The 25,857-nt window shown below is 36.5% G+C and overlaps 2 protein-coding genes across 3 annotated transcripts in view; one reads left to right on the top strand and one right to left on the bottom strand.

The window, feature by feature from the left end:
- On the bottom strand, window positions 1-13,285 carry LOC101851994 (quinone oxidoreductase-like protein 1). 2 transcript variants are annotated; one of them, XM_005089710.3, is made up of 11 exons: window positions 12,907-13,285; window positions 10,960-11,037; window positions 10,294-10,414; window positions 9,642-9,710; window positions 8,679-8,860; window positions 6,456-6,519; window positions 6,122-6,220; window positions 4,642-4,775; window positions 4,060-4,165; window positions 2,269-2,314; window positions 1-697 (listed from the first exon to the last, which is right to left on the bottom strand). In XM_005089710.3, exons 1-11 carry the CDS (start codon window positions 12,973-12,975, stop codon window positions 601-603), a joined length of 1,065 nt encoding a protein of 354 aa, XP_005089767.1. In that variant the 5' UTR covers window positions 12,976-13,285; the 3' UTR covers window positions 1-600. The 2 variants fall into 2 exon arrangements, with proteins under 2 accessions (XP_005089767.1, XP_035825590.1); XM_035969697.1 differs by lacking the exons at window positions 2,269-2,314; window positions 4,060-4,165.
- An 83-nt stretch (window positions 13,286-13,368) lies between these two features.
- Window positions 13,369-25,857, top strand: part of LOC101857218 (intersectin-1) — a 67,497-nt gene continuing 55,008 nt past the window's right edge. Inside the window, exons 1-14 of the mRNA XM_035969729.1 lie at window positions 13,369-13,525; window positions 15,501-15,535; window positions 16,838-16,921; window positions 18,012-18,075; window positions 18,724-18,938; window positions 19,258-19,446; window positions 20,173-20,203; window positions 20,709-20,800; window positions 21,317-21,380; window positions 21,618-21,799; window positions 22,158-22,274; window positions 22,799-22,949; window positions 23,395-23,506; window positions 23,929-24,078. Coding sequence (XP_035825622.1) covers window positions 15,520-15,535; window positions 16,838-16,921; window positions 18,012-18,075; window positions 18,724-18,938; window positions 19,258-19,446; window positions 20,173-20,203; window positions 20,709-20,800; window positions 21,317-21,380; window positions 21,618-21,799; window positions 22,158-22,274; window positions 22,799-22,949; window positions 23,395-23,506; window positions 23,929-24,078 — 1,467 coding nt within the window. The 5' untranslated portion in view covers window positions 13,369-13,525; window positions 15,501-15,519. The remainder of the gene's footprint in view (window positions 13,526-15,500; window positions 15,536-16,837; window positions 16,922-18,011; window positions 18,076-18,723; window positions 18,939-19,257; window positions 19,447-20,172; window positions 20,204-20,708; window positions 20,801-21,316; window positions 21,381-21,617; window positions 21,800-22,157; window positions 22,275-22,798; window positions 22,950-23,394; window positions 23,507-23,928; window positions 24,079-25,857) is intronic.

Genomic DNA, 25,857 nt, shown 5'->3' with positions numbered 1-25,857 from the left:
TCACCTGTCAAAGTAACCATTTTATTGCACTATGAAGCTGTCCATTGTAACATGTCAACAAAAAAATGTTTTACAGTATTTTACTTTCTGCAGTCACCCAATCTACAGCACATCATGCTAACTTGATCTCGACTCAGTCTGCACTTCTACCCCACAGTCCTAGTCTAGGGATGGCTAAAAAAAAAAAGGTTTCCTTTCATTGACAAAAAAATAAACATTTTTTTTTCTAAAACAAGAACTTACAAAACTGAAAGAAACGTCAATACAAAAAAAATATATCTGTTATAATTTCTCTTGAGCATGGAAATTCATGGCCCTCGCAGTACATTGTTGAGAAGACACAAGCACAAAATACGTATCACAAAGGTCAAATGCAATCTTAAAAGACAGCTTATACTCTTTAATATAACACCAGTGAAACAGAAAGTTCAGTCTGCCATAATTATAACAAAGTTCACATCAGTAAAGATGACTGACAGCATTTTAGAATGCAATTTCATTAGTTCTGGAGAACCAACAAAACAAAAGAGTACATTCTTATAACTTCATTATTTGAATCAGTATCTAAGGGAATGAACAACAGTGTTTAAATCTGACATTTCAAGGAGTGACTACCAAGCTCTTTGTTGAGTCCAGGTCTTTCCTAGACAGCACCTCCGGTGCTTCAGTCAAAGGGATGGACAACACTTCATTACATCTGAAAAATGATAACAAAAACTATTATAGAATCAAATTGAATATACAAATATAATTATAATACAACAAAATAAGACTTCTTTTTTTTTTCTTCCTCGTTCTCGGCAAAATAAGACAAATGTTTATTGCCCAGACGCTGGCACAATGGTTTCGTGCCCCCTCCCCCCCCCCCCAACCCCCGATGCCAGTGAGATGGTTTGGGCACATTTTTTTTACGACTTTGACGTCAAATTAGCTGAAAACAGGTCTCTTTTACCGGGAGTTCTTTCATTAGATGGACAACTATCAAAGCAAGTTTACTTGTTTTGACTTAATGATCAATTTAATGTGGTTTCTTAGGAGACTGCTAAGAGTATCGTGGAAGGAAAAGAAATCAAATGAGGTAGTGCTTGATGAAGCCCACATGGGACTCTTAATGTTAAAAATAATCAGGAAACGACAAATGCAGTTTTTGGGACACCTGAATAGACATAAGGGTCTTGAACACCTAGCTCTCACTGGCAATATTGAGGGCAAGCGAGGAAGGGGTAGGCCCAGAACAACATACTTAGGGAACCTAAACAAATGGGTAACAGGGAAAAATCAGGGAAACGTAGCTTTTCTGAGAGCATCCGAGCAAAGGAATGAATGGAAAATCAAGATCGCCGATGTCTGTCGCAGATCTGGCACTGGATGATGATGATGATGATGATCAATTTAGTGATGTATTTGTCACTTTTAGATTTCGTATCAAAAGAGGGCTCGGCATAGTGGGTTTTGCCCCCTCGGAGAAAGAGACTTAATGAATAATTGTAAAAAATGACCTTTTGACTTTGTACCTTCCTTTATTACACAGCAGAAGTATAGGTCTTTTTCCTCATATTGATATTATAATTTGAAGGAAAAAGTGATGTTGCCTGTCCAAAAAGACAGAACAATTTGCTGTTAGCAAATGAAACAACTATAAAAGACATCCAAATTACTTCCTTATTAAATTAATTGTCCGACCGGTTGATAATGATCTGCGCTAATACATGTATCTTTTTCATGACTCTCTTCAGATCAAATGAGTCAAATCAATCCTGATATCCTCTTGGAAACTGAAGTTATGGTTCCTTGAGTAATAAATACTGCACTGTTATTTTCCTTGGGTAAGCCTTTTGTGATTGTGTTATGATTAATTAAATCATTTCAAGGTAAATATTCCAAAACAAATAAGATTTTAGCTGCAAGAATGATCCCCTAAATGTATACACGCGTAAACTATGTTAACAGAGCTGAAAAAAATCAATCGTGTCTAAGGACAAACACTCATGAACTACATTTGTGTTCAAGAGACAAGAACAGTTTTTAGTTTTAGTAAGAGTACAAAAGCACTTGCAACGCAATAAGGTCATAAAAGTGCTGAAGAATAGAGGTGTTACAAGAAAGTACACAAAAAAGAAGAAAGAGAGATTAGGATGATAGATGTTTGAAAGGAAAGAAGGAGCAAACCACACCACACACAAGAACAATAAAAGAACCATATGTTATGATATCCTGATTAATAGCATAGGAAAAAATGATTAAACAGAATGATTAATTTAGGCATACCTGAACTCTCCATTTTGAATACGATCCATGATATCTTTAAGAATATCTGATGCAGTTAAGGGACAAGTATTACTAGACGGTGAAACAGAAATATTATGCAAAAAATCAGTTTCATTTTAGAGCTCAACATCTTCACATCAAACTGCAGTAACAGACCAAAAAGATGTTGGCAGTATTTTGTACAAAAGCAAAACTCTGGGAAATACTCAAGTCAAAGGTAGTTCACGCAGTACAAAAATCTTTGGACAGAAATGAGCAGTAAGCACAGTAAACACAGTATATCAAGTAAACCAAATTTTCTGCATTTTCTCTGGTAATGACACTGACATTTCTGGATTATCTTCATTATTTCAGACATTCCTAGCAGGGCCATGATTTTTAAACATGTATGATTTCTAAAAATTCAAAGAAAGCATATCTTTAGAAAACATGAAATAAAACAAAGTGTTACAAAGCACACCTCTATTTTAATCCTATTTTGAAAGTTGCTTCTTTGAAGAAATCTTTAGATGATGGAAGCACTTACAAACCAGCGGGATAGTTTGTGTATCAAATTAAACCCACAAGAGCTCTGCTCTGACTATGTGGGACAATCCAGTATATATTGGAAGGTTGTACGTACAAATGTTCAACATTATTGCCCCTCAACATTCAGAACTAATCAAATAACTAAGTTGGTAAGGAAAAGAGGGGAGACAATCTTGGTCATCAGGTACTCCTGAAAATAAGGAGAAAGATTTACTGGCTGCTTGTTGAATTTCCTGCTGTATGGATGTGAGACCTGGAACGCATCTCAGACTTGAAATAAAGAGGATCCAGGTTTCCTTGAACAAGTGTCTCAGGAAGTTGCTGAGGATCAGATGGACAGACAGGATCACCAACGAAGACGTATTAAGAATATGAGACAGAGCCCAGTCAGAGATGAAGAGGGAAGAAGGCGTTCGCGATGGATTGGACACACTTTCAGGACATCAAGCAGCTGCATAACAGGGAAAGTGTTAGATTGGAACCCACATGGTAAAAAGGGGTAAGGCCACGTGGAACCTGGAGAAGAGTCACAGAAATGGATGTACAGAAAAGTGGGAAGACATGGAGCGACATCAAGCGACAAGCACAGGATAGGGAAAGGTGGAAAGTGTTTGTTTGTGGCCAGTTCCTGATCCAGAGTGAGAAAGGCTAAGATGATGATTTGCATTTCCAACTTATAAAAATCCCAACAAGTGCTTACAAAGATACAATTGGCACAATGAAAAGATCAAAAAGTTAAGAAAATAAAAATGAAAGCTAAATCTTTGTCTGCATTGACCAAAATATTCTGAGCTCATCTTCAATAAACTCTCCATCAAAAACAAGATTATGGTTACCACTTATGTTATATCAGTGCAATAAGTAATACAGAATTATGTACAGTACTGTGTGCACTCAAGGGACTTTTGAATTTTATCATTGTTATTTTGCGCTCTTTATAGTCTTCCTCATTTTTATAAAATTGTACACTGAAGTGGTGGGCAGGTCACAAGCACTCACTTGAAGTCAGATCAGCAAGAAACATGGCATTGACTTCGACAATTCAAAAGAAAAATTATTGTTTATATTTAATAAATTTGCTAGTCTAATCAATAAACAACCACAAATTATCCATCCTTGAAACATACGCCACTCTGCTCAAGATAATACACTATGTTCACTCCATTTCCACATTGTTAAAAAGAGAGGAAGCTCATCACTAATAACATAAAAAAATCTCAGCACTAGTTTACTTGCGAGAACATCAACAATAAAAAAGGATACGGAGAAAGCGGCCATGCTGTGCCTTCATCAAACACCAGGCAGGAGGGAATAAGAAGGACACTGATGCTCCTCGTAAAAACAATTGCTGGCTGTCTGGGGGATCCAGCTACGCAAAAAAAAATAATACAAACATGTTAAGCCTCATGCCAAAATCATAAGATTTTTTCTTCAAATTACAGAACAATTTGAATTTTATTTTGCGACATTGTTATGTGAGCATATTGCAAAAACTTTTATTTTATTACTGTCAAATTATACTGCTGATACTTTAAAAGATCAGGATATTAAGTAGACAAATTGAGAAAGAGAAGAAAGTAATTGTGATTTAACCAAACTATTACTTTTTTACTTTCACAAACTAAACAGGACATACTGTGACAAAAAGAGAAAATGTACGAGAAAAACCACAAGAGAAAATACAATAATAAGCAACTAAGATACAGTCCAATTAATTTTTACATCATAAGATAAATAGCAAAAATACCCCTATGACTCTATGACTAAGAAAACAATAAATTACAAGGACAGAACATAAACCAACTTTTCCCAACACTTTCAATACAAGGCAACTCTACACAGTACCTGTAAGTTTGGCTGAGAAGAGACCCATTTTCCTGAAAATCCTAAGCTGCCTATGATGTCTTGCTTGTGCGGCACTGATCGTAATGCTCTTTCTTCCATCATATCTTTGTCTTCTTCATTGGTGAAGAGACGGACTAGAAGTGGAAACAGTAAACAGATGGTAAAATAGGAAGTATAATACAACAAAACCAAAATGGCACCCATAGTATCTCAATTTAGAGCTAAAGATACTAATTCATGAGTTATAGCAGGGTAAAAGAATACAGGAAGAAAAGAATGTGATGTTCTTTTTCTTGTAAATTCTTACAACTAAGAACCACGGTGACAGTTCAATATCACACACTTTTTCTCATTTTTTAACTCATTCGCTACGCCGAGCCATGGGGCCGCGCCATCAGTACGCTAAGCCGCCCCCGATGGCTCGAGAACCGATCTTCAATTTTAGCTTAGATTCTATTCCAATCCGCATATCCATGTTAAAATGAAGGTCATAATATAATGTTGACTTCCGGTTCAAGCATTTCCACTGAAAATCGGAAGTTTAGATTCAGTTTTGAAAAGTGATTTCTTAGTTTTTTCGACTTTGTTTTATCGCGATGCCAAAATTATACCCCGGAAACCAGTCTTAGTAATTTTACATAACAAAATCAATACTTTTTGATGAAATTACCCAAAAGATGCCATTCAAGACATGTATAGGTTTATTCCAAATGCAATTCTGAATAATTCCATATTAGATACGAGTGGGTTTTTATCTCTTTGTGATTGTTTTTCAAGATTAAAATTAAAATTTTTTTTTTCAATATCGGATGTTATGATCCAAATGTACAAATATTATGGAATGTATGTAAATAACTGCAAACTTTTCGATATTTTCCAGTTCTATATTCATTTATGGTTGTTTTGATATATCATTTGACTAGGTGCAAGCATATTTTTTGAGTTTCACCAAAGATTATAAAGTTTTTATTTTCAAATTTTATCCGCATCCAATCAAAATTGTGTTGCATAATCGCCTCTTACAGGAACCAAAGTTGAAAAATACATAAATGAACATTACAGATGTATTCTACAATCCATACTGAAAATATTGGTATATAATATGTTGATATTTATTTGAATTTGTCGCCCCAAAGACCTTTCAACTGTCCACTAGTCATCATCTCATTCGCCCTCCCGAAAAAAATTTGTCCACAAGCCGAAAATAATACGTAGCGAATGAGTTAAACTATGTTTTTTTGCTTGTACCCTCTGGATATATAAGCTCACTTTTGTTTTCTCATTGTCCTTCTGTGAGCTTGCAAGTGTGTGAATAATTTATAGTTTCCCATGGTTAAAAGCAACACCTCAAATATGTCAATCAGGTTTGAAACTCACAAACAGATTAATAAGGAACACTAAGCACTCTCATGACAGCACCTATCAACAATCTCAAAGCCCTTATTCAAAGTTTTTTTTTTTCAGAAATAAAAACCCTTACCACCATTGTCGATGATACAGTCTACGCCAACTCCACCTGTCTCCTCTTGGACTGAGCTGGCCAGAATATTTGTTCTCTGAGTCAGCTCAATAGCCTGGGCTGGGAAAAACAGGGGGGGAAAATTAACAACATGCCTGATTTAATGCAAGCAAAAACTAGCTTTACACATCAGTAACCTATGTGGACAAATGGATCAAAGACAATAAAACAAAAATGAAATGAAATATCTACCATTTCCTAAGACACTCAAACATTCCTAAGCAAATTTAAAGAGGGTGATGAAATTATAGCCGACTGTAAGTATAATTATGTAAAAAAAAAAAAAAAGACATACCTACAGGAGGTTTCATACTCTCTAAAATTTGCTTCTCTCCTTGAGTTTTGTAGGTTGATAAAACCTGAAAAGTGAAAAATAAGGAGAATGACCTGTATGTGTTTTTATACAAAGTTACGATAACAAACTAAAGTCTATCACTGTCTTTTGATAGACAGGTCACACATTTGTTTGGAAACAGGGACTGGAGAGGGATTATAAATCACTGACAAACTCACAAAATTACCCTACAACAATGCAATCTGGTCAACAGGAAATCGCGGTCTTGCGGTCGCATTTTTCGTCGAGGTCCGCAAGAAACCCGCAATTTTTTGCAATTTCGCAATTTCTCGCAATTTTAGGCAAAATTACATCAACGTTTTAATTTTAACAGAATTTTTTATTCGAAATGGTGCAAGTACAGAACCGATAGGCCTACGTAAATCATGGTTTTGGCCCAGCTCTAGTCAACTGGGCGTACTCTAAAAGCTATAACTGAAAATTCAGGCCAGAATACATCATGTATCAGACAAACTGAGACAAACTAATGTGTGCAAGTGTAAGCGTGCCCGTGTACTAAGAAAGTAGGTGTGTGCGTGTGTGTAGTGTGCATGTGTGTGCGCGTGTAAGGTGTGTATGTGTGTGTGTGTGTGTGTGTGTGTGAGCGCGCGTGCATGAATATTTTCGTACATGATGCATGTGTCTACATACACGGGCACCTAGTCTCAGTATCTACGTACACTGTAACTGGAAAGAAAATAAATCAATATTTGTTCTGTGCTGTCACTTGTTGAAAAAAAAAAAAGAAAGTCATACATGTACAAGTGTCTTGTCGGGCTCACCATCGTGACCGGTCAGTGAACCAGTGCTTTCGCATCACATTGTGAGTACCGGTTGGGGTCACCAAAGTTCATTCAAAGTCTGTGCGCTGCAAAGTATAGGGCTCCGAAATGGGGGGATCATTGATTTTTAAAAAAAGTACAGTCGGGAGAGGGCTGGGGTTGAAGGCAACACCGAATGACAAAAACTGAACTTGGAGTTCTGAATTGCCCTGTTACCGTGTACGTGACACTGAGGCTAGGTGCCCGGTTACCGTGTACGTAGACACTCCCTTAAATGTAAAACGCCTTAAGCTGCGTTCACACGAGAGTGGTCGCTATAGAAATGATCTACATTATTATTACTATTAAATGGGGAAAAAATTTGCTGTATTTTACGATTTGACATAGAGTTAAAACAATATCACAATACTGATTTTAAAAAAGGAAAATATCTGTAATAGATCTAAATACAGATTACCGGTGTATCGAAGGTTTCAAGAGAAAAATAGAATAGGATCTGAATTGATTGGGGCATAAGCAAATTTTGCATTTAGAGGATGTTCGAATCTCCCATCAACTTTTTTTGTTTTCATAGACTAAACCTCATACTACACTTCTAGATCTTTGCATGAACCAAGTACCCGGTATTACTAACTTTGGTCAAATTTTATGCCTTCATTTAAAAGTTATTACGAAAACCGAAGGTTCCGTTATTTAGGGTCACGCTGTATTATATTATATTTGGTCAATAACTTTATTGTTAACGTACTCGTGTGTTGTTACTAGTAAATGTTGTTAATAAAATTTGTATAGTGAGTCATGATTTTTTAAAAGGCTGTTCTGCTTTTATGCTACCGGTACTCAAATTGTCATGTTTTTTAAAACTAAAAATGTTAAGCCCGTATTAATGCACCTGGGGTAGGAAGGTTGCAAATTTTTTGCAATTTTTAGGCAGTTTACCTTGCTTTTTTTTAGTGCAATTTTTCTATTTCAAAAATGCAATTTTCCGCGGGGCCAGTGAAATGAACAGAATACCTTTTGATTATTTTTATTTATACACAACCAAAAAATAAAACAAGAGATTGATTTGGTCTGGACTTCATTAATGGCACCTCATTATCAAAAGAGACAAACCCCAAGACAGAAAAGGTTACCCTCTTCTCATTCATCCATTTCTCTGTTCCAGCAGCTCTATGGGTAAAATGACTAAGTGTATGAGTATTTTGACTTCTTTTAAACAAATATTACAAATACAGAATAGTTCTATTTCAAGAATAAACCTTTAAACACTTATCAAATTCAAGCAGGCCTATTGATATGAGCGAGGATTTTTCTACTGTGTTTATATTTTCCCATCAAAACTTTTGCATTAGCTATCTCTGTAAAAGATAGCAGCTTCTAAACAAAATGCATAAAGGCCTACCTTAGCACCCCAAGCTTGCGCAACTTGCACGGTAAAACTTCCACGAGGTGTTGCTCCTTCTAATACCAGCACAGTGTCACCAGCTGTCACATGACCTTGGTAGTGTACAGCAGTGTAAGCTGACAGACCAGCACCAATAGAAGCTGCTGCCAATTCATAACTTACAGAGGATGGTTTTTCCACTGAAAAAAAGAAAGATTTCATTGATTTGCCTACAGTTATTTTTTTCTTCACAAAACTAGGGTATTCTGCACCAAATTTCCATCTCATTTTTTACCCAAAAAATTTGCCTGCTGAGAGCAAGAGATATTTAGATATAATACATTGTTTCTTAAGTTTTCTAAAATATTTATAGTAAAAAAATGTTTTTTCCAAAAATGCTGTCAACCCTACCGTAAGAGTTCTGGTCCCCCTCCGGGGCAGTGCCACTGACTAAAGTGTCTTTAGGCCATTCCCAAAGGGGGGACATTTCTCATTCTTTTGCACATTAGAATTGTAAATGGGCTCATTCAACAATGTCACGTATAACTGTGCCTGAACTACAACAGGGAACTGCTGCTTTTTCTTTCCTAATCCTAACTATCGTCATTTGCCTCTACTTCTTTTGTATATTTGTCACACTCTTGTGACCCGCTATTTCTGGGAAGCCTTGAAAGTCGAAACAGACTTTGTGCTGTTGAAGCTAGAGAGGTGAGCAGAGTAAGCCCAATTCACTGTTAAGACTTCTCTGTTGACATCCACCCCTTGGCGCTCATATGACCTTATGCAGTTGCGAGTGCCGTAAAACCTCTACTATAAAGAGTTCTGGTCAAATGCTGAATCCAAAACGGCATAAAGAGCTGAAATTTTTGCTTAAGTTTATCGTAAGTGTACATAACTCTTCATGTTAACAAGAAATTTTAAAAGTAAGAAGTTTAATGAGAAGAACAATGTTATGATGGGTTTATCAAACTTTTCACCTACCAACATCAAACTGGTTGCATATGCACATCTCACCACATCCAGCCAGCTCAAAATCAAAGGACACGAAACCTGAATACAAAAACACAACAAAAATGTTAAGATGCTTCATGAATGAATGTCAACTATGATCGATTCTTGAAGTCTACTTCCTGATGAAATACCTCAAAGCAAAGTTTTAACTTTCAGAAACAGAAACCGAGTAAATCTCATGAGACCTTTGCCAAATGGTCCAGGAGGAAGTGACTTTTTTTGTCACAGGATAGTGACAATACAACTAATTCAAGGCTTACTGAGATCATGATTTGAAACCAGGGTTATTAGCAGTAGGATTTTAGTTGGAGATTACCATATTACTAATTAAATACTAACACATAACAGCACAGAATAAAGTTTCTCTGATAGCTCATGATCTTTTAGCTCTTTAAAGAGAAGAACCACTTTTAATGTGGACTCACTGGGTTCGCAAAAGTGTGTTCATGTTCTTTACAGTCATTTTACGATGGGTCACTAGAACAGCTAGCTTCTACTTGCATTGAAATAAAGAGACGCTGAGGCCATGGTAAATTCTAGACGAGGAGAGTTTATTAGAAAATTAACAAGAAAACAAATAATTATGAGCAGTCTAAAAGCCAAATTCAGTTAGATGACATACCTACAACAGCCATTCCTTCCTGAAGAGATTCAACCTGTGAACCAATCTTGACAATGTCGCCAGCCACATCTCTACCAAGGGCACAGCTCTTGAGTGAAGAAGTGAGCAGTTGTTGGTACCTCTGGAATATACCAGTAATATATTACTTCAACAGTAAAAAAGAAAATCAAGAAAAAACTACTAAACCATTATCCTAACTTCTACAGCAACAGTCTGATGTTTCAGTCTGAGACTTGCCTTTGAATTGAGCACTAAGTCATTGAGGACACACATTCTGGTCAACTAGTTAATTACTTATTTGGTATGTTTTAAAGAAATCAGTTTAGCTCTTTTCTTTTTAACTAATGGCGATCTCTGTTAGTAACAAAGAAAAAGAAGTTGTTTTGTTTTAAAAGCTTGAGACTATTACTGTACATGATAGAGAACGGGAAGAAAAAATACAATACCCCCCCCCACCAACCTCCCCCCCCAAAAAAAACCCAACCTACTAGCAAAGCACTACAAAATAAAATGAAAGAGAATCAACTTGTGACGAACAAATTCTGTATGCCATACATGTGAAGTGATATGGTGAATGTATAATAATCATACAACAAGGACTGGGTTTTGAAACCAAAAGCTTTTTAAATGAAGAAAAAAATTATTTGACTCGGTTTATGCACTTACCCTCTCCTCTTCTAAGTTCACAGCACATGCTTTCACCTTTATAAGCACATCATTGGGTCCAAGGTCAGGAACACCATGCTTAAAGAAAACAAAAACAAGTTATCAACTTTTCAGTTAGATTGTAGACGAGAGATTTTCTTATAAAAATTTTGAAAACTCAAGATTTACTTGATCTGTGGTTCCAAATCTAAGAAAAATATCCCAAATGATCCACCCTATTCAGTCAACAGTAGTATTATAACATTATAACAATTTTTTATAGTAGAACCAGCTCTGACCGCCTCCTGTATTAGACAATCACTTGTACAAACAGCCAAGTCCCATCAACCCCCCCCCTTTGCGTTTTTAAAAACATTACATTGACTCTGTGTAAGGTGGCCACCAGTCTAAGATGCCCACTTTTCTCCTCGACAATGAGTGCCAATCTTACACAAATTCGACTGTAATTTGTTGACAGCCACTACATTTTACAAGACAATTCATTGTGATTGTTCTTGTAACTCTTGAGTCGCAGTCGGATGAATAATTTCGTATAGATACCCTTAGTTTTGGCACAATGCGTGTCTAAGTTCAGCGTGTCCAGTTCAGATCAATTTTTCCCCCAGCTCACGGCAAGCCAGGGCGGACACAAAAAAGTGTACTGCCGTGGCAACGCAGGGTGAATTGGGAGTGATGCTAAAGTCTAAAAGACAGAAAATCATATATATATATATATAAATATAAATATATATCCTGACACTGATCGTTAAGTTTAATTTTTTCATTCTAAAAGTGTCTTTTAAATTTTCTTTTTAGTGCTTTTGAGGAGGGTATGAGGGTTTGCCCCTCACAATTTTGAAGAAAAATTCCACGAGATCATTATAGACATAAACTTTGATTAAGGGTGAATCATTTGGAATTTCTGCCAAATTAAAAAAGATCAAGATACATTTTTACTTTCTTCACACCCGCACTGATTCAGGGGTAAAACTGCAATATTGTTGTTAGCAGTATATATATTCATAAAGCCACTAAAACTGTCGCAAATCAATTATTTTCAAGAAAATTTCAAAACTAACTGTAAAATATCAAATTATGGGTTAAAACATGCCCCTCTGTAACCCCCCAGATTTTATTTTCCATCAAAGGGGGGCAGGCCCCCTGAAACCCCTCGATTGGTTCGAAGTGCGCAAAAGGCGGTTTAGGCACTATAGCTCGAAAAAATACTTAAATCAAATATTTCAAAGACTATTAATTTGCGACGGAAATGAAGTTGACAAATTAGTGTTCGGCGCATCAATATTTACATCTAAATTTCCAGTAGAAAAACTGCTAAGTGTGAGACGAGAGGGAAAGTCAAAGTAAAAGAATACCCAACCCCTGGCCCTGTATTTTATCTCAATAAAATTTAAACACTTCTACTGTAGTAAGTATTGAATTGACATCTAAATCTATAAACCTGTTTATAAAAGCTGTCCTACAAGACTGTATTTCCAACATTGCTCCATTACTGACTTACTTTCTAGTCTGTGGTGTGAGAAAGCCAGTTTGTGTAGTTATGGTTGAAGTAGTTGTAGAGAAAGGGAAACTTTTCGGCGCTTTTTCGGTAGTTCCCACCCCCCTTATTTGATTGAGCCTGACCTACATCTAGATCTAGATCTATATACGTTTGATTCGCGGCAAGCTAAGATATCAAACCTAACAACTGCAAAACATTAAATTGTGGTAAAATTCAGGGGGGCATGCCCCCCTGAAACCCCCCACCATGTTTTTATTAGGTCAGGGGGGCAAGCCCCCCTGAAACCCCCCTACTCTTGGGGCCAATACCGGCGAATAACAATGCGGGGTGGGAACTACCGAAAAAGCGCCAACTTTTCATCCAATTTTTATTTCGAACAGTTACTCACACTGTGTGTATGCTATTCTTGACTTTCATCCTTGGGCCAAATTTCACTAAATCATACATACCTCTTCATTCGTAAGAACAGCGTCTGGCCCAATGAAGTTTCCTCTCAAAGTTTGCATTGTTAACAACATTAAAATTCAAACTGTTTTCCCCTGTTTGATTTTGAGTTTTCTCCGCCTACGCTAGGCTAGGCTAGGCCTCGAAACCTAGCTTGTTGGTCTAATTCCTAATCTTCACACAAATGCACCATCTTATCAACAACGGAAATATATATCCAACAAATTTATACGTGATTACTCGTCAGTTCCACACAACTTTAGAGCAATACACTCAAATTTATGATATATAATAAGACTTTCTATGTGTGGAAACTGTGCAGTGGCAGACTCCTTCACAGTGTGTGGTGTTTGTGTTGATTCGACTCTATTTTCGAACAGCCTTGACTGTACCGTACGTGCTCGCAACAAATTGAAAATTTCCGGAAACGCCCCCTTACCCACAATACATTGCAAATTTTATGTGTCCACAACCGGGGGGCACTCCGCAAACTGATAATAATAATTTCGATCTGTGTGCCTCTTGTCGTGGGGTGTCAAAATAATGATTGTATTTTACATCAGCAGTTGAACTGTAAGATAAACTGCATTTGCATGATATGAGGATTTCAATGAGATAGTGAAGGTAAGACGGTCAGAATTGCTTTTGTGATCATAGATCTATAGATTCTAGAATCTCTACACAGACGACTTCAGACATGATGAGGAGATGAAGAAGACGGCGGAGTGTGCCGCAGTCTTCCTTCTCCCTCCCTTTTAGTTTACTCTACTTTAGCTACTAGTATTTTATTTGTATCCTATTGTCTATAGTTTAGTCTGAATCCCAGTTAATCTACTTGTATAGCTCGTGTCTCACCCGCAAGTCTTGGGTGCAGAGGTCAAAAGAGTATCTGAGAGCAGCAGTAGATCTACCAATGTTTTTCAAAATCAAAGCAATGTCATTGGGCGTGTTTTCTGTTTCTTCTGACATGTTCTGCTCTCTCTTGTCTCAATAACTAGATTCTAGATCTAGATTCTAGAGAAGAAATAAATGATCATGTCCGATAGTTGGGACGAAACTCTAAAATATAGAGAGTCTAGAGGAAAAAGACCTGGCTGTCTTGTATTCGTTGTCTTGCGGTTGCGACTGCACTAGATTCTAGATCTACCACTACTGTAAACATCGTGGCGCTTAAATTTGATAGTACCCACCCCCCAATTCTATTACTTGCCAGTTTTGGCCCAAAGAGTTGGGGGGCTTCCCCCTGACCTTATAAAACTATGGAGGGGGTGGGGGGTTCAGGGGGGCAGAAGTTTACCACCATAATTTGATGTTTTGCAATTGTTGGGCATGATCTCTCGCTCACTGCGCATCAAACATTAAGATCTAGAAATCTAGATAGTCTAGATCTAGGCCCAAATAAGGGGGGTAGGGACTACCGAAAAAGCGCCAACATCTCTTCCTCAAATTTTGATTGGCCTAGTGTTTGTATATTTGCATTGTAGATCTTAATGTGAATATTAATGATATTTTGATAATTTGATGGCCCTGCTTTTGACTTTGAATATTTTGTCAAAATGTATTCACTGCTCATACTCATACACTGCCCCTCCCCTGGCAGTGATTACTACTGTCCCTCAGTCTCTGCCTTTACTCTTGATAGACCTACTTGATGGTCGGTTACTTTTGACTTTGATATTTTGTCAAAATGTAGGCCTACTCACTAACCTGCTCTTACTCTCAACACACTGCCCCTCCCCCTGCAGTACTTACTACTGTCTCTCAGTCTGTCTCTGTCCTTACTCTTGTATTATTGTCGAGGATGGGTTCTCCTCTGAACTCTTTTGACTCAAGTTTTCTAAAGACTAAGCCCTGGCTGTTTTCTCGGTTATTGTACACTAAAATGTTAAAAGACACGAAAAGATATAATACTTTGGAGTGACATCACTGGTCATGGGATTTACAGCCATTGGAGATCTTCAGACTTCATCATCTTCAAGGTGCCCCGACATCGACAGTACCCATGTTCATCATTATGTTATCATGTCTTTTCGTGTCTTTACTTTACATATGTCTGTTTGCATCAGGTAAGGTTGAATTGCTTGACTAGTCACAATACAGGGGAAACTGTTGTGATAGGAATTGATTTCAAGCAATTTAATCTTACCGTTTCGTGTCTTTTTTTTATCCATTCGTGTCTTTTCATGATCAGACACGAAAAGACCGCAGTTTAGTATGACCCCTGTTTTCTTTATCCATGGTTTTAAAAAGTAAGCAGGAGACTCATTTGTCTTGTCATTGACTGTGTTTGTCGTGGGGTTTTTTTTTTAAGGGGGGGGGGGGATTGTTGACTGCTTAAATAAATGAGTCAGTGTCTATCTTGCTCCTTTAAAGAACCCCCAGCTATTGGTTGGCATTTCTTGTCGGTGCAGAGGAAGAAACTTAAATGTTTGGGTTTTTTTGCTGCTTCCCATCTCCCTTTTTTTTTCTTTTGTTGTTCACACCACAGTATTTTGATGATAATTTCATGGCATGTTTTAAAGTGAGATTTAGTTGCGAGCGCCGCAAAACCGTAACAAAAACAAAAACAAAGATTTTTATTTCAAATTATATTCCGCAGGGACAGTGAACTTACAGTCATGGCAGGAAGTCAAGGTATGTTGCAGCTGTAATTCGTCATTTAGGAAAAAAAACTGCTATATCATGTGAGGCATCATGGTGAAATCAGGCACTTGTCAAAATAATGAAATCGAAGGAATCGGCATGTTTCAACCAGTTTGGAATTTTTTTGCGAATATTTGTTTTTTGGCTCAACACCTTGTATGTCCATTCAAAAACATTCTTGTGTGTTGATTATTTAAAAAATGTTGAATGAAAGTACAAACAAATGTAAATTTGTAGTTTCCAAGGACTCTTGAGCTATGGAAGTCACCAAAATTTGGCGGCCATTTTCTCGCTAATTTTACTTCTGAAAACAGGCGACCCCACCTTCTTCAATCGTTAACATCTTGACTTCTATTCAAGATAAATGGATACTTTTTTCATCAAATGCAAGAACAATGAACAACCTTTAAGATGATACCAATAACGCCATATACCCAAAAATTGACAAGCGCCTGATTCCACCACGTCATGACTCATTTATATATTATAATATAGCACAGGTTTTTATTGATTGATGGAATGTTTGATTTTTTTAAAAATAAAAAATGTTGTTTTTACTTTGATTCATCTAAATTGTGTCTACTTTGCTATGTATGGGTACTTATTAATTTTATAATATTATATACGTCATTATTAATTTAAAAAGTTATCCCTTTATCGTGGAAGAAAAATGATTTTAATTCTTTGTATGAAGATCTATACAGAGGTTGTAAGCTTAGTTTTGAATAAAAGTCTTTAAGAGTTAATCATATTTTCATGGGATTTTGGAGGGGGGGGGTTACAGTGACACTCCATATACAAAAGTTATTAGAAATACTCGTCCCCCCCGCCCCAAAAAAAAAAAATTAATTAAATCCCCCCTTCCGTAAACAAACACACATGGTCTTTGCTGTTCTTCTAATTTCTCTAGAAATTTATGTGGTTTTTTTTAATTCAAAAAGTTTTTGAAACTGCAAGGGGCTGGATCACTTGAGAATAAACACCAAATTGTTGCATTTAAAAAAAAAAAGGGGGGGGGGGGTGTTTGGATTTTCCTTGCTTAAATTTTGAGATCCAAAGAATATATGGTTCCTTCTAAAAAGTGATGTAAAGGTCAGGACCACCAGATACAGATACATTATTTTTAACCAGTTTTCTGTATTTTAATCACATGTGGACAAGTAAAGTTAAATGTTTTGAGTAATGAAAGTCTTGGGCAACTGACTTAATCTTCCCTCTGATTTGCTCTGTGTTCATGTTCATGGTAGAATTATATTTATAGCCTTTACTTTTATATTCTTGATGGTTCTGCAGATGCTTGGCGAGTAACTGGGGAAGATCGGGCAAAGCATGATGACCAGTTTTATACCCTGAAGCCTGTCAATGGCTTTGTGACAGGTAAAGAAATATATATAAACCCTCTTTATGGCATATAATTTTTAATCTTAAAATGTTCAGTGTTTATTTGTTTTCATCTTATTCTAATTTTTAAGCAATGGCTTTTGCATTGATAAAAGCGTTGTTTTCTCAAACAGTTCATAAAGTGCTCAGTCTATTAAATAGGATGAGATAACATAGATCGATCTGTAAACAGTTATATAGATAATAAGACTAGATGCTGAATGAGATTCACAACTTAAAAATTTTTTTAATTGTTTCCTCTTATAATTGTATGAATGTGGATAAAGAATTAAATATTGACATTTATAGTGAAAGGCTTTTATTTATTAAATTTGTTTGTTTGTTTCTGACATTTCAAGGGATCATTTAAAGGTCAATGCATTTTATTTTTTCTGGCTTTTTAAATTTGCATTCTGCAGCTTGTGGTTGATAAATTATTTTTTTTGCAATTAAGTTAATTTTTTATTTTGGTTTGCACCTCGATACATACAAATGTTGATTGTGCTGTCTATGCTCACTGGAATTGAAGTAATTATTCTTTGCTATTTTTTCCCTGTTGTAAAGTTTTAAAAAAATTTTGTTTTGTTAGATGTGTTGGTTGATAACAGTAATATTTTCAGCTTCAAATCTACAACATAGTTAAAGCTTTATGACATATTGAAATTTTTGTCATTAATTTTATGCTTTTGAAAATATATATAAAAACCACTGGTCAAAGATCCAATCAATGAGTTGAGGAGGGGAGATCAGTCCACAATCTTCCAACTTAGAACACAACATGTGCCCCTCAATCAACATCTCAACCGAATCGGAGTAAAGCAGTCTGCTGCCTGCCCACTATGTGACTACTCCTCAGAGACAGTGGAGCATCATCTGTTCTTCTGTAGAAAACTAACCGATTTGAGGGGATGTTTTCTTCCCAGGCTACCCCACACATCTAACTGTCTCTACTCCTCAAGACTACAATTCGAGCAGACATGCAGCTATTACAGAATGGCATCATGCAGAAGAGTTAACGCTCAGATGCTACTGTATCGCTAATGACAACAACAACAAAATATATATTTATTTTTTTTCATTTTCTCAGGTACCCAGGCAAGAGATTTTTTCATGCAGTCTGGTTTAGCGACGAATATTCTTGGACAAATATGGTAACTTTAACTTGCAATTTTAGCTTATCAGTGAACTGTTTATTATTTCCAAAAGAATTTTTCGGGACATAAACTATTCTAAATTGATTTCATAAATCTCCACCCCAAAATTACAAACCTTGTTTTGAGAAATTGGATGTAAAAAATTTTGAGTTTCACATGTAAATAGTTTTTTTAATGCAATTCTTTGAATATGTTGATACCGACTTCAAATAATCTTACGATTATGGTAGAGCAGGTAGAACATTTGGTGAAAAATGTCAGATAGAACTTTGTAATTCTACGGTAGCAAAATATGTACTATTAGGAACACATGTCAAATTCTTATACTGGTTACTAACATGCAACTATAACTGAATTTGAATTTCTAGACGTAGTTTGAAATCGTTTTCACACATGCACTCTCAACATTATTGAATCCAGTTAAATCATCGGGGAACATGTTTTGCTAACTAGATTAAAGTTGAAATTGTAAAGCTGTACATGGACTTTTAAAATAAATAGAAATTGTTTGGTTATTACTGCACTGACTTATTTCTAGTGTTTATGAGTGATATTGTACCATTCAGTGAAAGAAAAAGCCTAATCCAGAGCACACTTTGATATTGTAGTGCATTATGATTTGTGACGTTGAGTACTTATTTTCAGGACATTAGCAGACATGAATGGAGATGGGAAAATGGACAGGAAAGAATTCTCCATTGCCATGCATTTAATAAAGAAAAAGCTCCAAGGATATGAGTTGCCCAAAGTTCTGCCAGCCTCCCTGAAAGCTGATCCAACTCCCATGATGGGTTCTTTCGCACAACCAGGCATGGGTGGACCCATGTCTCCTGCTATGGGAATGGGATTTCATATGGGAGGTAATTTGGTCATCTTCATTTGTTTTAGCTTTCTAGCATTAAAAGAAAACTTTCAAAAGAGGAAAATGGAACTTTTAATGCTTTGCTACCTGTCGCATTTTCTGTTGGTAGAAATACTGATTTTGATTGAAGCATGAAACTCCATAATTTCCATTGCGATCTTGACTAAATAAAATCTGTCTTTGATTCTTTTATTTTGAAGGTGCATACTTTTCTTATTGATTTGTCATTTCCTGGTAGTGTTTCTTCCGAAGTCACTGCTGTAGTATTGTGAATATGAAGTTCTGAAGTTCTCAGTTCTGCCGCTGAATTTGAACAGGTGTTCCAGCACCCATGGGTGGAGGAATGGGCATGCCTGTGGTTTCAATGATGCAGCCCCAGGCGTCTCTAGGCACGGGTACAATGACGACTGGATCCCTAGGCATGGGCCCTCGGATGGCCAATGGCACAGCTGGGGGTATTCAGCAGGTGCCAGGTGCTATGCCAGTTGCAGGGGTAGCTCCCACAGGTGAGCTCGTGTCAGGTTTTTTACAACTCTTAAAACGTGATAATTGATTACAGCATTCACTCTTTAGAATTGGAAATTTTGAATTTTTTTTTAGAATTGTGGACTTTTTCTTCTCTTCAAGGAAGAGAGAAAAGATATAATCTAGAATGCATTCTGGTAAACTCATGTCAAGTCTAATTCTTTCAGTGTATCCTTCTTATTTTGTTGGATGTAATACCTGTAATTGTAATAATTGTTTGAGCTTAAAGTGTACAGTAGTCAGCTGATAATGTGAAAGTTTCAAGTCTCCCCCGCTTTAACACTTTGCCGTCACTTGACGCAATAATGCGACGGTGAAGATTATCTGTTACGATCATGGGCCAGGCCCGAGAAGTCAGTTGTAATCACTCTCCTGGCTGGGTGACCAGAAGGGGTATTCTGTAGTGGTGGCTGTGTGACTGCAAAGTGTTAAAGGATAAGAAATGACAGACTTACAGTAGGTTGAGGAATATGTAGAAATATTTTAAAGATCCAGTCATAGGTAAAATACTTAGGTTTGTGACTGTTGACCTGTGTTTGTATTATATTGATTAATGATCCCTGTCTCTTTTACTTTGTTGTGTATAAAAAAACATAGAAAGAACTTTGAAAAGATATATATGTATTTGAAGTGAACAGTTTAGATAGGTATTTCAGTTTACAGGAACAAAATAAATGTCAAATTACATGTTGTCATCTTGGTTCCAGGTGTTCCTGGTGCTCCAGTCGCTGGACAAGGGTGAGTTATGTTCTTTCATGTTTTGCTTCTTACTATATTTATGATTCTGGTTAAGTCTTGCTGTAAGTAAAATGTCTTGATCACCTTACCATCTGGCAAGCTCATTCTTTTTCAGTAGGTTTTATTGGTCTATAATGAACTTGTGTGGGGTTAATTTCTTTCATTCTCCTTTGACTTAGTGTGTTTCTCACCCCCCGTTGTTACCCTTAACATTTTACTTCTGCCTTTCTGTCTTTTCAAAGTTTTCATTATACTGATTTTGTGTTTTATATGCCTTTCATGGGATCTTTAGTTATCGACATTCAATTTCTAAGTTGGTACTTTCACTGTTTAATCCATTTTTGAGCATCTGCCAATAAATCTGTGGGCTCTGAAACTTTAAAAGTTTTCAAATGCTTCTTTTTTACAGTTAAAGTCTCAAATGTTTCTCCTATGGGTAGATGCCTAGAAGTTGTTGAATCCTCATGTCATGTGTTTCATGTTGACATTTGTCTTTCTTCCTCAGGGGCAGTAAGTGGGCAATGCCTCACAACACAAAACTGAAACACACTCAAACTTTTAATGCCAACGATCGTAATAAAAGAGGATATTTGCTGGGTAAGTTTATAACTTAAAAGTAATAATCATGAAGATACTGAAGTCTCTGGGACATTTATGCTTGAAAATGAAGCTCAAGGGACTTTACAATCAGATGGTACATAGTATTGTTGAAACGTGAAATATTGTTAGTATTACTAAAGAATTTCCAAATAAAAGTTTGTAAAACATCATAATATAGGTCTATAGAGAAATATTAGGTAAAAAATGGCTTTTGTTGGCTTCAGTTCTCTAGAAATATATTCATTTTGCTGGGGGAGGGGGGGGGGGGGTGTTGAGAGAAGATTTCTGAGAAAATTTGTTCACCAAGTTCTTTGGCCTTGATTCGGTGTTGTCTGCTTATCCATATCTGTATTATCTTTCTTTTTTTGTTTTGGTTATCTTATGTTAATACTGAGATTTCACTTCCAGTGACAACATAATGAGCTGAACACAATCATTGAAAAGGGAAGTCTTCAAGCCTGAGGTCATTCAGCAGTCTTTGGAATAGCACATTTGCACTCTTTTTTTTTTCAGGTGTAGAAGCAAGAGCAATTTTGATGCAATCTGGATTGCCTCAGCAAGTTTTAGCTCAAATTTGGTAAGCTCTCATTGTGTTTGTGCTGTACATTTTGTTTAGGAAGATGTCTTTATTTCCTTCTGAGTTTTTATTGCATTTTGGAAGAGAGGTGGGGGATATGAGATTGTAGACTATGTGCGTGTCTTTATGTATAACTGTGGAAGCCGTAAATTATATTCCCCACAGAGTTTTGGAAGCCAAGAATTTTATTCCTGTAAAAGCTCAATAATTTTTTCATGTCTGTTTGTTATCTTTTAGGACATTAGCTGATATCGACAGAGACGGCAAGCTGACTTGTGACGAGTTTTGTATTGCTATGCATCTCTCTGAACTGGGGAGAATGGGCATTACTTTGCCACCAACTCTGCCACCAGAATTACTGCCGAGCAAGTCCCGATCAGGGAGTGTCACATCTCCCCCACCAGCCAGTGCCCAGCCCAGTTAGTGATATTTCTATTTGAACTTTCTTTTCAAAGTTTTTGCTAAATTTGGTTAACTTAATTTATGTTTTTAGCTTATTGGCCTTTTCGAAAAACTTATGTGATCCAAAATGAAGATTATGGTTTAAAATAATTTTTTCTTCCCTGATAGTTAAAAAGTGAGTGTGTGAGTAAAATGTTTAATGTACTGTAGTTGCTAAGTGTCACAGTTTTTAAAAATCAGATATAGGATAATGAGTGTTTAAGGTAGTCTTGCTCTGAGATAACAAATGTATAGATTGATTTTTTTTCTACATATTTTGAGAAACTGGTCTTTTTTTTCATTGTATTCACCCTCTCTCTTTCTGTCGCTCTTCAGCAACACCAAAGAAGGATGCCTTCACAGACCTCTTGGGTAACGCTGGCATGCCTCAGCCTGTTGCTCCTATTCCAGCTAATGCTCAGCCAGCTGAGGATTTGTCCATAGATGATCAGGGTAGGAAGATCTTTTTAAGATTGTTGTATTGATTAGTGGACTCATAAATACAGTTAGAATATATGTTTACGTGATTGAAAGATTAAAAGTTGATTTTGAGAAAGCAGATAAAGAAAACTCTTTGGACAAAGTGAAGGGAGTCAGAATATCAACTCTCAGGCAAGCTGGCATTGATGTTGCAAGTTAGTGTGCTCATGTTTCTTGTTCCAATAATAAGGCTCTTTACTTCTTTGTATTCTGTCTTCATATGCTTATTCTAATCACTGTAAGAGGATGAACTATTTGTAAAGATTCATGTATGCTACTTATTGCTTTTATATCACTGAACCCTAATTATTTTTAGATGGCTGACTTTCCTGGCCTTTTTAAAATTCCTTTAAGATAACTGTTTATTTTATATTTGAATAGTTGGAACTTGGAATTGCTGTCATTTTGATTTGTATTTATCGTGTCATGATAAACCTGGTACACATATTTAGTCCCCATATTTAGTAAATAATTATGTTTTTTAAATTCTTGTCTAGTTACTTTTGAGGACAAGAGAAAGGAGAACTTTGATAAAGGCCAAGCAGAACTTGAAAGGAGGAGAGCTTTGTTGCGAGAGCAGCAAAAGAAAGAAGAAAATGAACGTTTGGAAAAGGAAAGGCAAGAGGCTGAGAAGCGAGAAAGGCAAAGGTAATGTGGCTTTCAGAAAAATATGGGTCACAAAAATGGATTTTGGTATTCATTTGAATAGTTAGGTCTTGTCTTGTTTACCTAGGTCTTGTCTTGTTTACCTTGCAGAAATTATAAAGCTGAGTTGATAAAATTTTTATCTTTTCTATGTCTTGGTTCAGTAGCCTGATTTTATAGAAATTTTGTGTACTCTTACATCACTATTTCAAAATATCTAACCAGAGCAAGACTAACGTACAGGCAGTGATAAAAGATTTGGGGTATATGTATCTTCTGTTTTTTTGTCATACAGTGCTGTTTGGATTGTTTAAAGCAGCATTGACTGAGGTCGTGATCGCAGCTGTATTTTAAGTAGATAATTTGTTATATCTGTTCCTGCATGAAAGGTTATATTTTTGTTAAATATTAAGCTTGAATTTTTATTTTCTTTGCACCTGTGAATTAGGTTGGAAGCTGAAACTCGAAGGCAGGCTGAATTTCAAAGGCAGCTTGAGAAACAGAGAGAGAAAGAAAGAGAGATTGAAGAGCAAAGACGAAAGATGTTGGAACAGAGAGAAGTAAGTAGAGGATGTAGTTTGAGCTGCATCAGTTTATGCTTGAGACGAAATTCTAAGTTACCAAGAATACAAGGACCACATTATTTTCATGTTGGGTTGCCTGGGGATGGGCAGATTTGTAAAATAACATTGAACTAAAGTGTGGCATAGCTGAAATAACAGGGTTGTTTACTTCATTACCAAGTAAGCAGTAGACTGCAGGCGAGCATTTTGGATATTGTTTGTAATGCCAATAGTTTTAGGGCAGTGCATTTGTTAGAATGAATTTGATCTTGTACGGTGTATACACTCCTGGGGGGGAGGGGGGATTTTGGTGATAGTTAATGGTAGAAGCTGAGATTTTTTGGGCACAGGGTAAAAAAATTTTTGTGGGGGGGGGGGGGTTGTACTGTTCTAATTTCTCTAAAATGTATTTTGATTAGGCTGCTCGGCGAGAGTTGGAACGCCAGAGGCAGATGGAATGGGAAAGACAAAGAAAAGAACAACTGATTGCTGAAAAGCAACGGGAGTATGAGCAACTGAGTATACTCAAATCACAGATGGCCAAACTGAAGAATGAACTGGAGTCCTTGGTAAGATTTTTAACACAGAGCTTCTTAAAATGCCATATTTTCATACCTTTGCTTTGAGAGAGAAAAAATGTGTTGATTTATCCTCTTTACCCACTTTCAAAGTGAAGATGAAATAAAATGCTTTTTTATAATTGTGTATCGTTATGAAGTTAGTTGTTTTTTCTTTTTTTTTTTCTTTTTTTTTTTAGAATAACAGTGAGTCATGTCTGTATGTTGTGGATAAAAATTTAAAATGGTTTCTTTTCTTTTTTCTTTGCCTCTGTTTTTGTTGGAGTTTTATTGTTTGTTTGAGATTGTAGACTATGTGCGTGTCTTTATGTATAACTGTGGAAGCCGTAAATTATATTACCCACAGAGTTTTGGAAGCCAAGAATTTTATTCCTGTAAAAGCTCAATAATTTTTGAATCCCCCCTACTCTTGGGGCCAATACCGGCGAATAACAATGCGGGGTGGGAACTACCGAAAAAGCGCCAACTTTTCATCCAATTTTTATTTCGAACAGTTACTCACACTGTTTGTATGCTATTCTTGACTTTCATCCTTGGGCCAAATTTCACTAAATCATACATACCTCTTCATTCGTAAGAACAGCGTCTGGCCCAATGAAGTTTCCTCTCAAAGTTTGCATTGTTAACAACATTAAAATTCAAACTGTTTTCCCCTGTTTGATTTTGAGTTTTCTCCGCCTACGCTAGGCTAGGCTAGGCCTCGAAACCTAGCTTGTTGGTCTAATTCCTAATCTTCACACAAATGCACCATCTTATCAACAACGGAAATATATATCCAACAAATTTATACGTGATTACTCGTCAGTTCCACACAACTTTAGAGCAATACACTCAAATTTATGATATATAATAAGACTTTCTATGTGTGGAAACTGTGCAGTGGCAGACTCCTTCACAGTGTGTGGTGTTTGTGTTGATTCGACTCTATTTTCGAACAGCCTTGACTGTACCGTACGTGCTCGCAACAAATTGAAAATTTCCGGAAACGCCCCCTTACCCACAATACATTGCAAATTTTATGTGTCCACAACCGGGGGGCACTCCGCAAACTGATAATAATAATTTCGATCTGTGTGCCTCTTGTCGTGGGGTGTCAAAATAATGATTGTATTTTACATCAGCAGTTGAACTGTAAGATAAACTGCATTTGCATGATATGAGGATTTCAATGAGATAGTGAAGGTAAGACGGTCAGAATTGCTTTTGTGATCATAGATCTATAGATTCTAGAATCTCTACACAGACGACTTCAGACATGATGAGGAGATGAAGAAGACGGCGGAGTGTGCCGCAGTCTTCCTTCTCCCTCCCTTTTAGTTTACTCTACTTTAGCTACTAGTATTTTATTTGTATCCTATTGTCTATAGTTTAGTCTGAATCCCAGTTAATCTACTTGTATAGCTCGTGTCTCACCCGCAAGTCTTGGGTGCAGAGGTCAAAAGAGTATCTGAGAGCAGCAGTAGATCTACCAATGTTTTTCAAAATCAAAGCAATGTCATTGGGCGTGTTTTCTGTTTCTTCTGACATGTTCTGCTCTCTCTTGTCTCAATAACTAGATTCTAGATCTAGATTCTAGAGAAGAAATAAATGATCATGTCCGATAGTTGGGACGAAACTCTAAAATATAGAGAGTCTAGAGGAAAAAGACCTGGCTGTCTTGTATTCGTTGTCTTGCGGTTGCGACTGCACTAGATTCTAGATCTAGATCTACCACTACTGTAAACATCGTGGCGCTTAAATTTGATAGTACCCACCCCCCAATTCTATTAC

Source organism: Aplysia californica, unplaced genomic scaffold, assembly GCF_000002075.1.
Source record: "Aplysia californica isolate F4 #8 unplaced genomic scaffold, AplCal3.0 scaffold00008, whole genome shotgun sequence".
NCBI lineage: Eukaryota > Metazoa > Mollusca > Gastropoda > Aplysiida > Aplysiidae > Aplysia > Aplysia californica.
The sequence above is the reverse complement of the archived record's forward strand: the minus strand, read 5'-3'. Positions and strand labels throughout refer to the sequence as shown.

What these genes read in the sequence shown, in the direction of transcription:
- LOC101851994 (XM_005089710.3), bottom strand. Translation starts at nt 12,975, where the DNA reads ATGTTGTTAACAATGCAAACTTTGAGAGGAAACTTCATTGGGCCAGAC. An exon ending in TGAACTTAGAAGAGGAGAGG is followed by an intron (nt 10,415 to 10,959) that starts GTAAGTGCATAA and finishes GGTATATTCCAG; the next exon opens with AGGTACCAACAACTGCTCAC. An exon ending in CTTCTCAGCCAAACTTACAG is followed by an intron (nt 4,166 to 4,641) that starts GTACTGTGTAGA and finishes TTTTTTGCGTAG; the next exon opens with CTGGATCCCCCAGACAGCCA.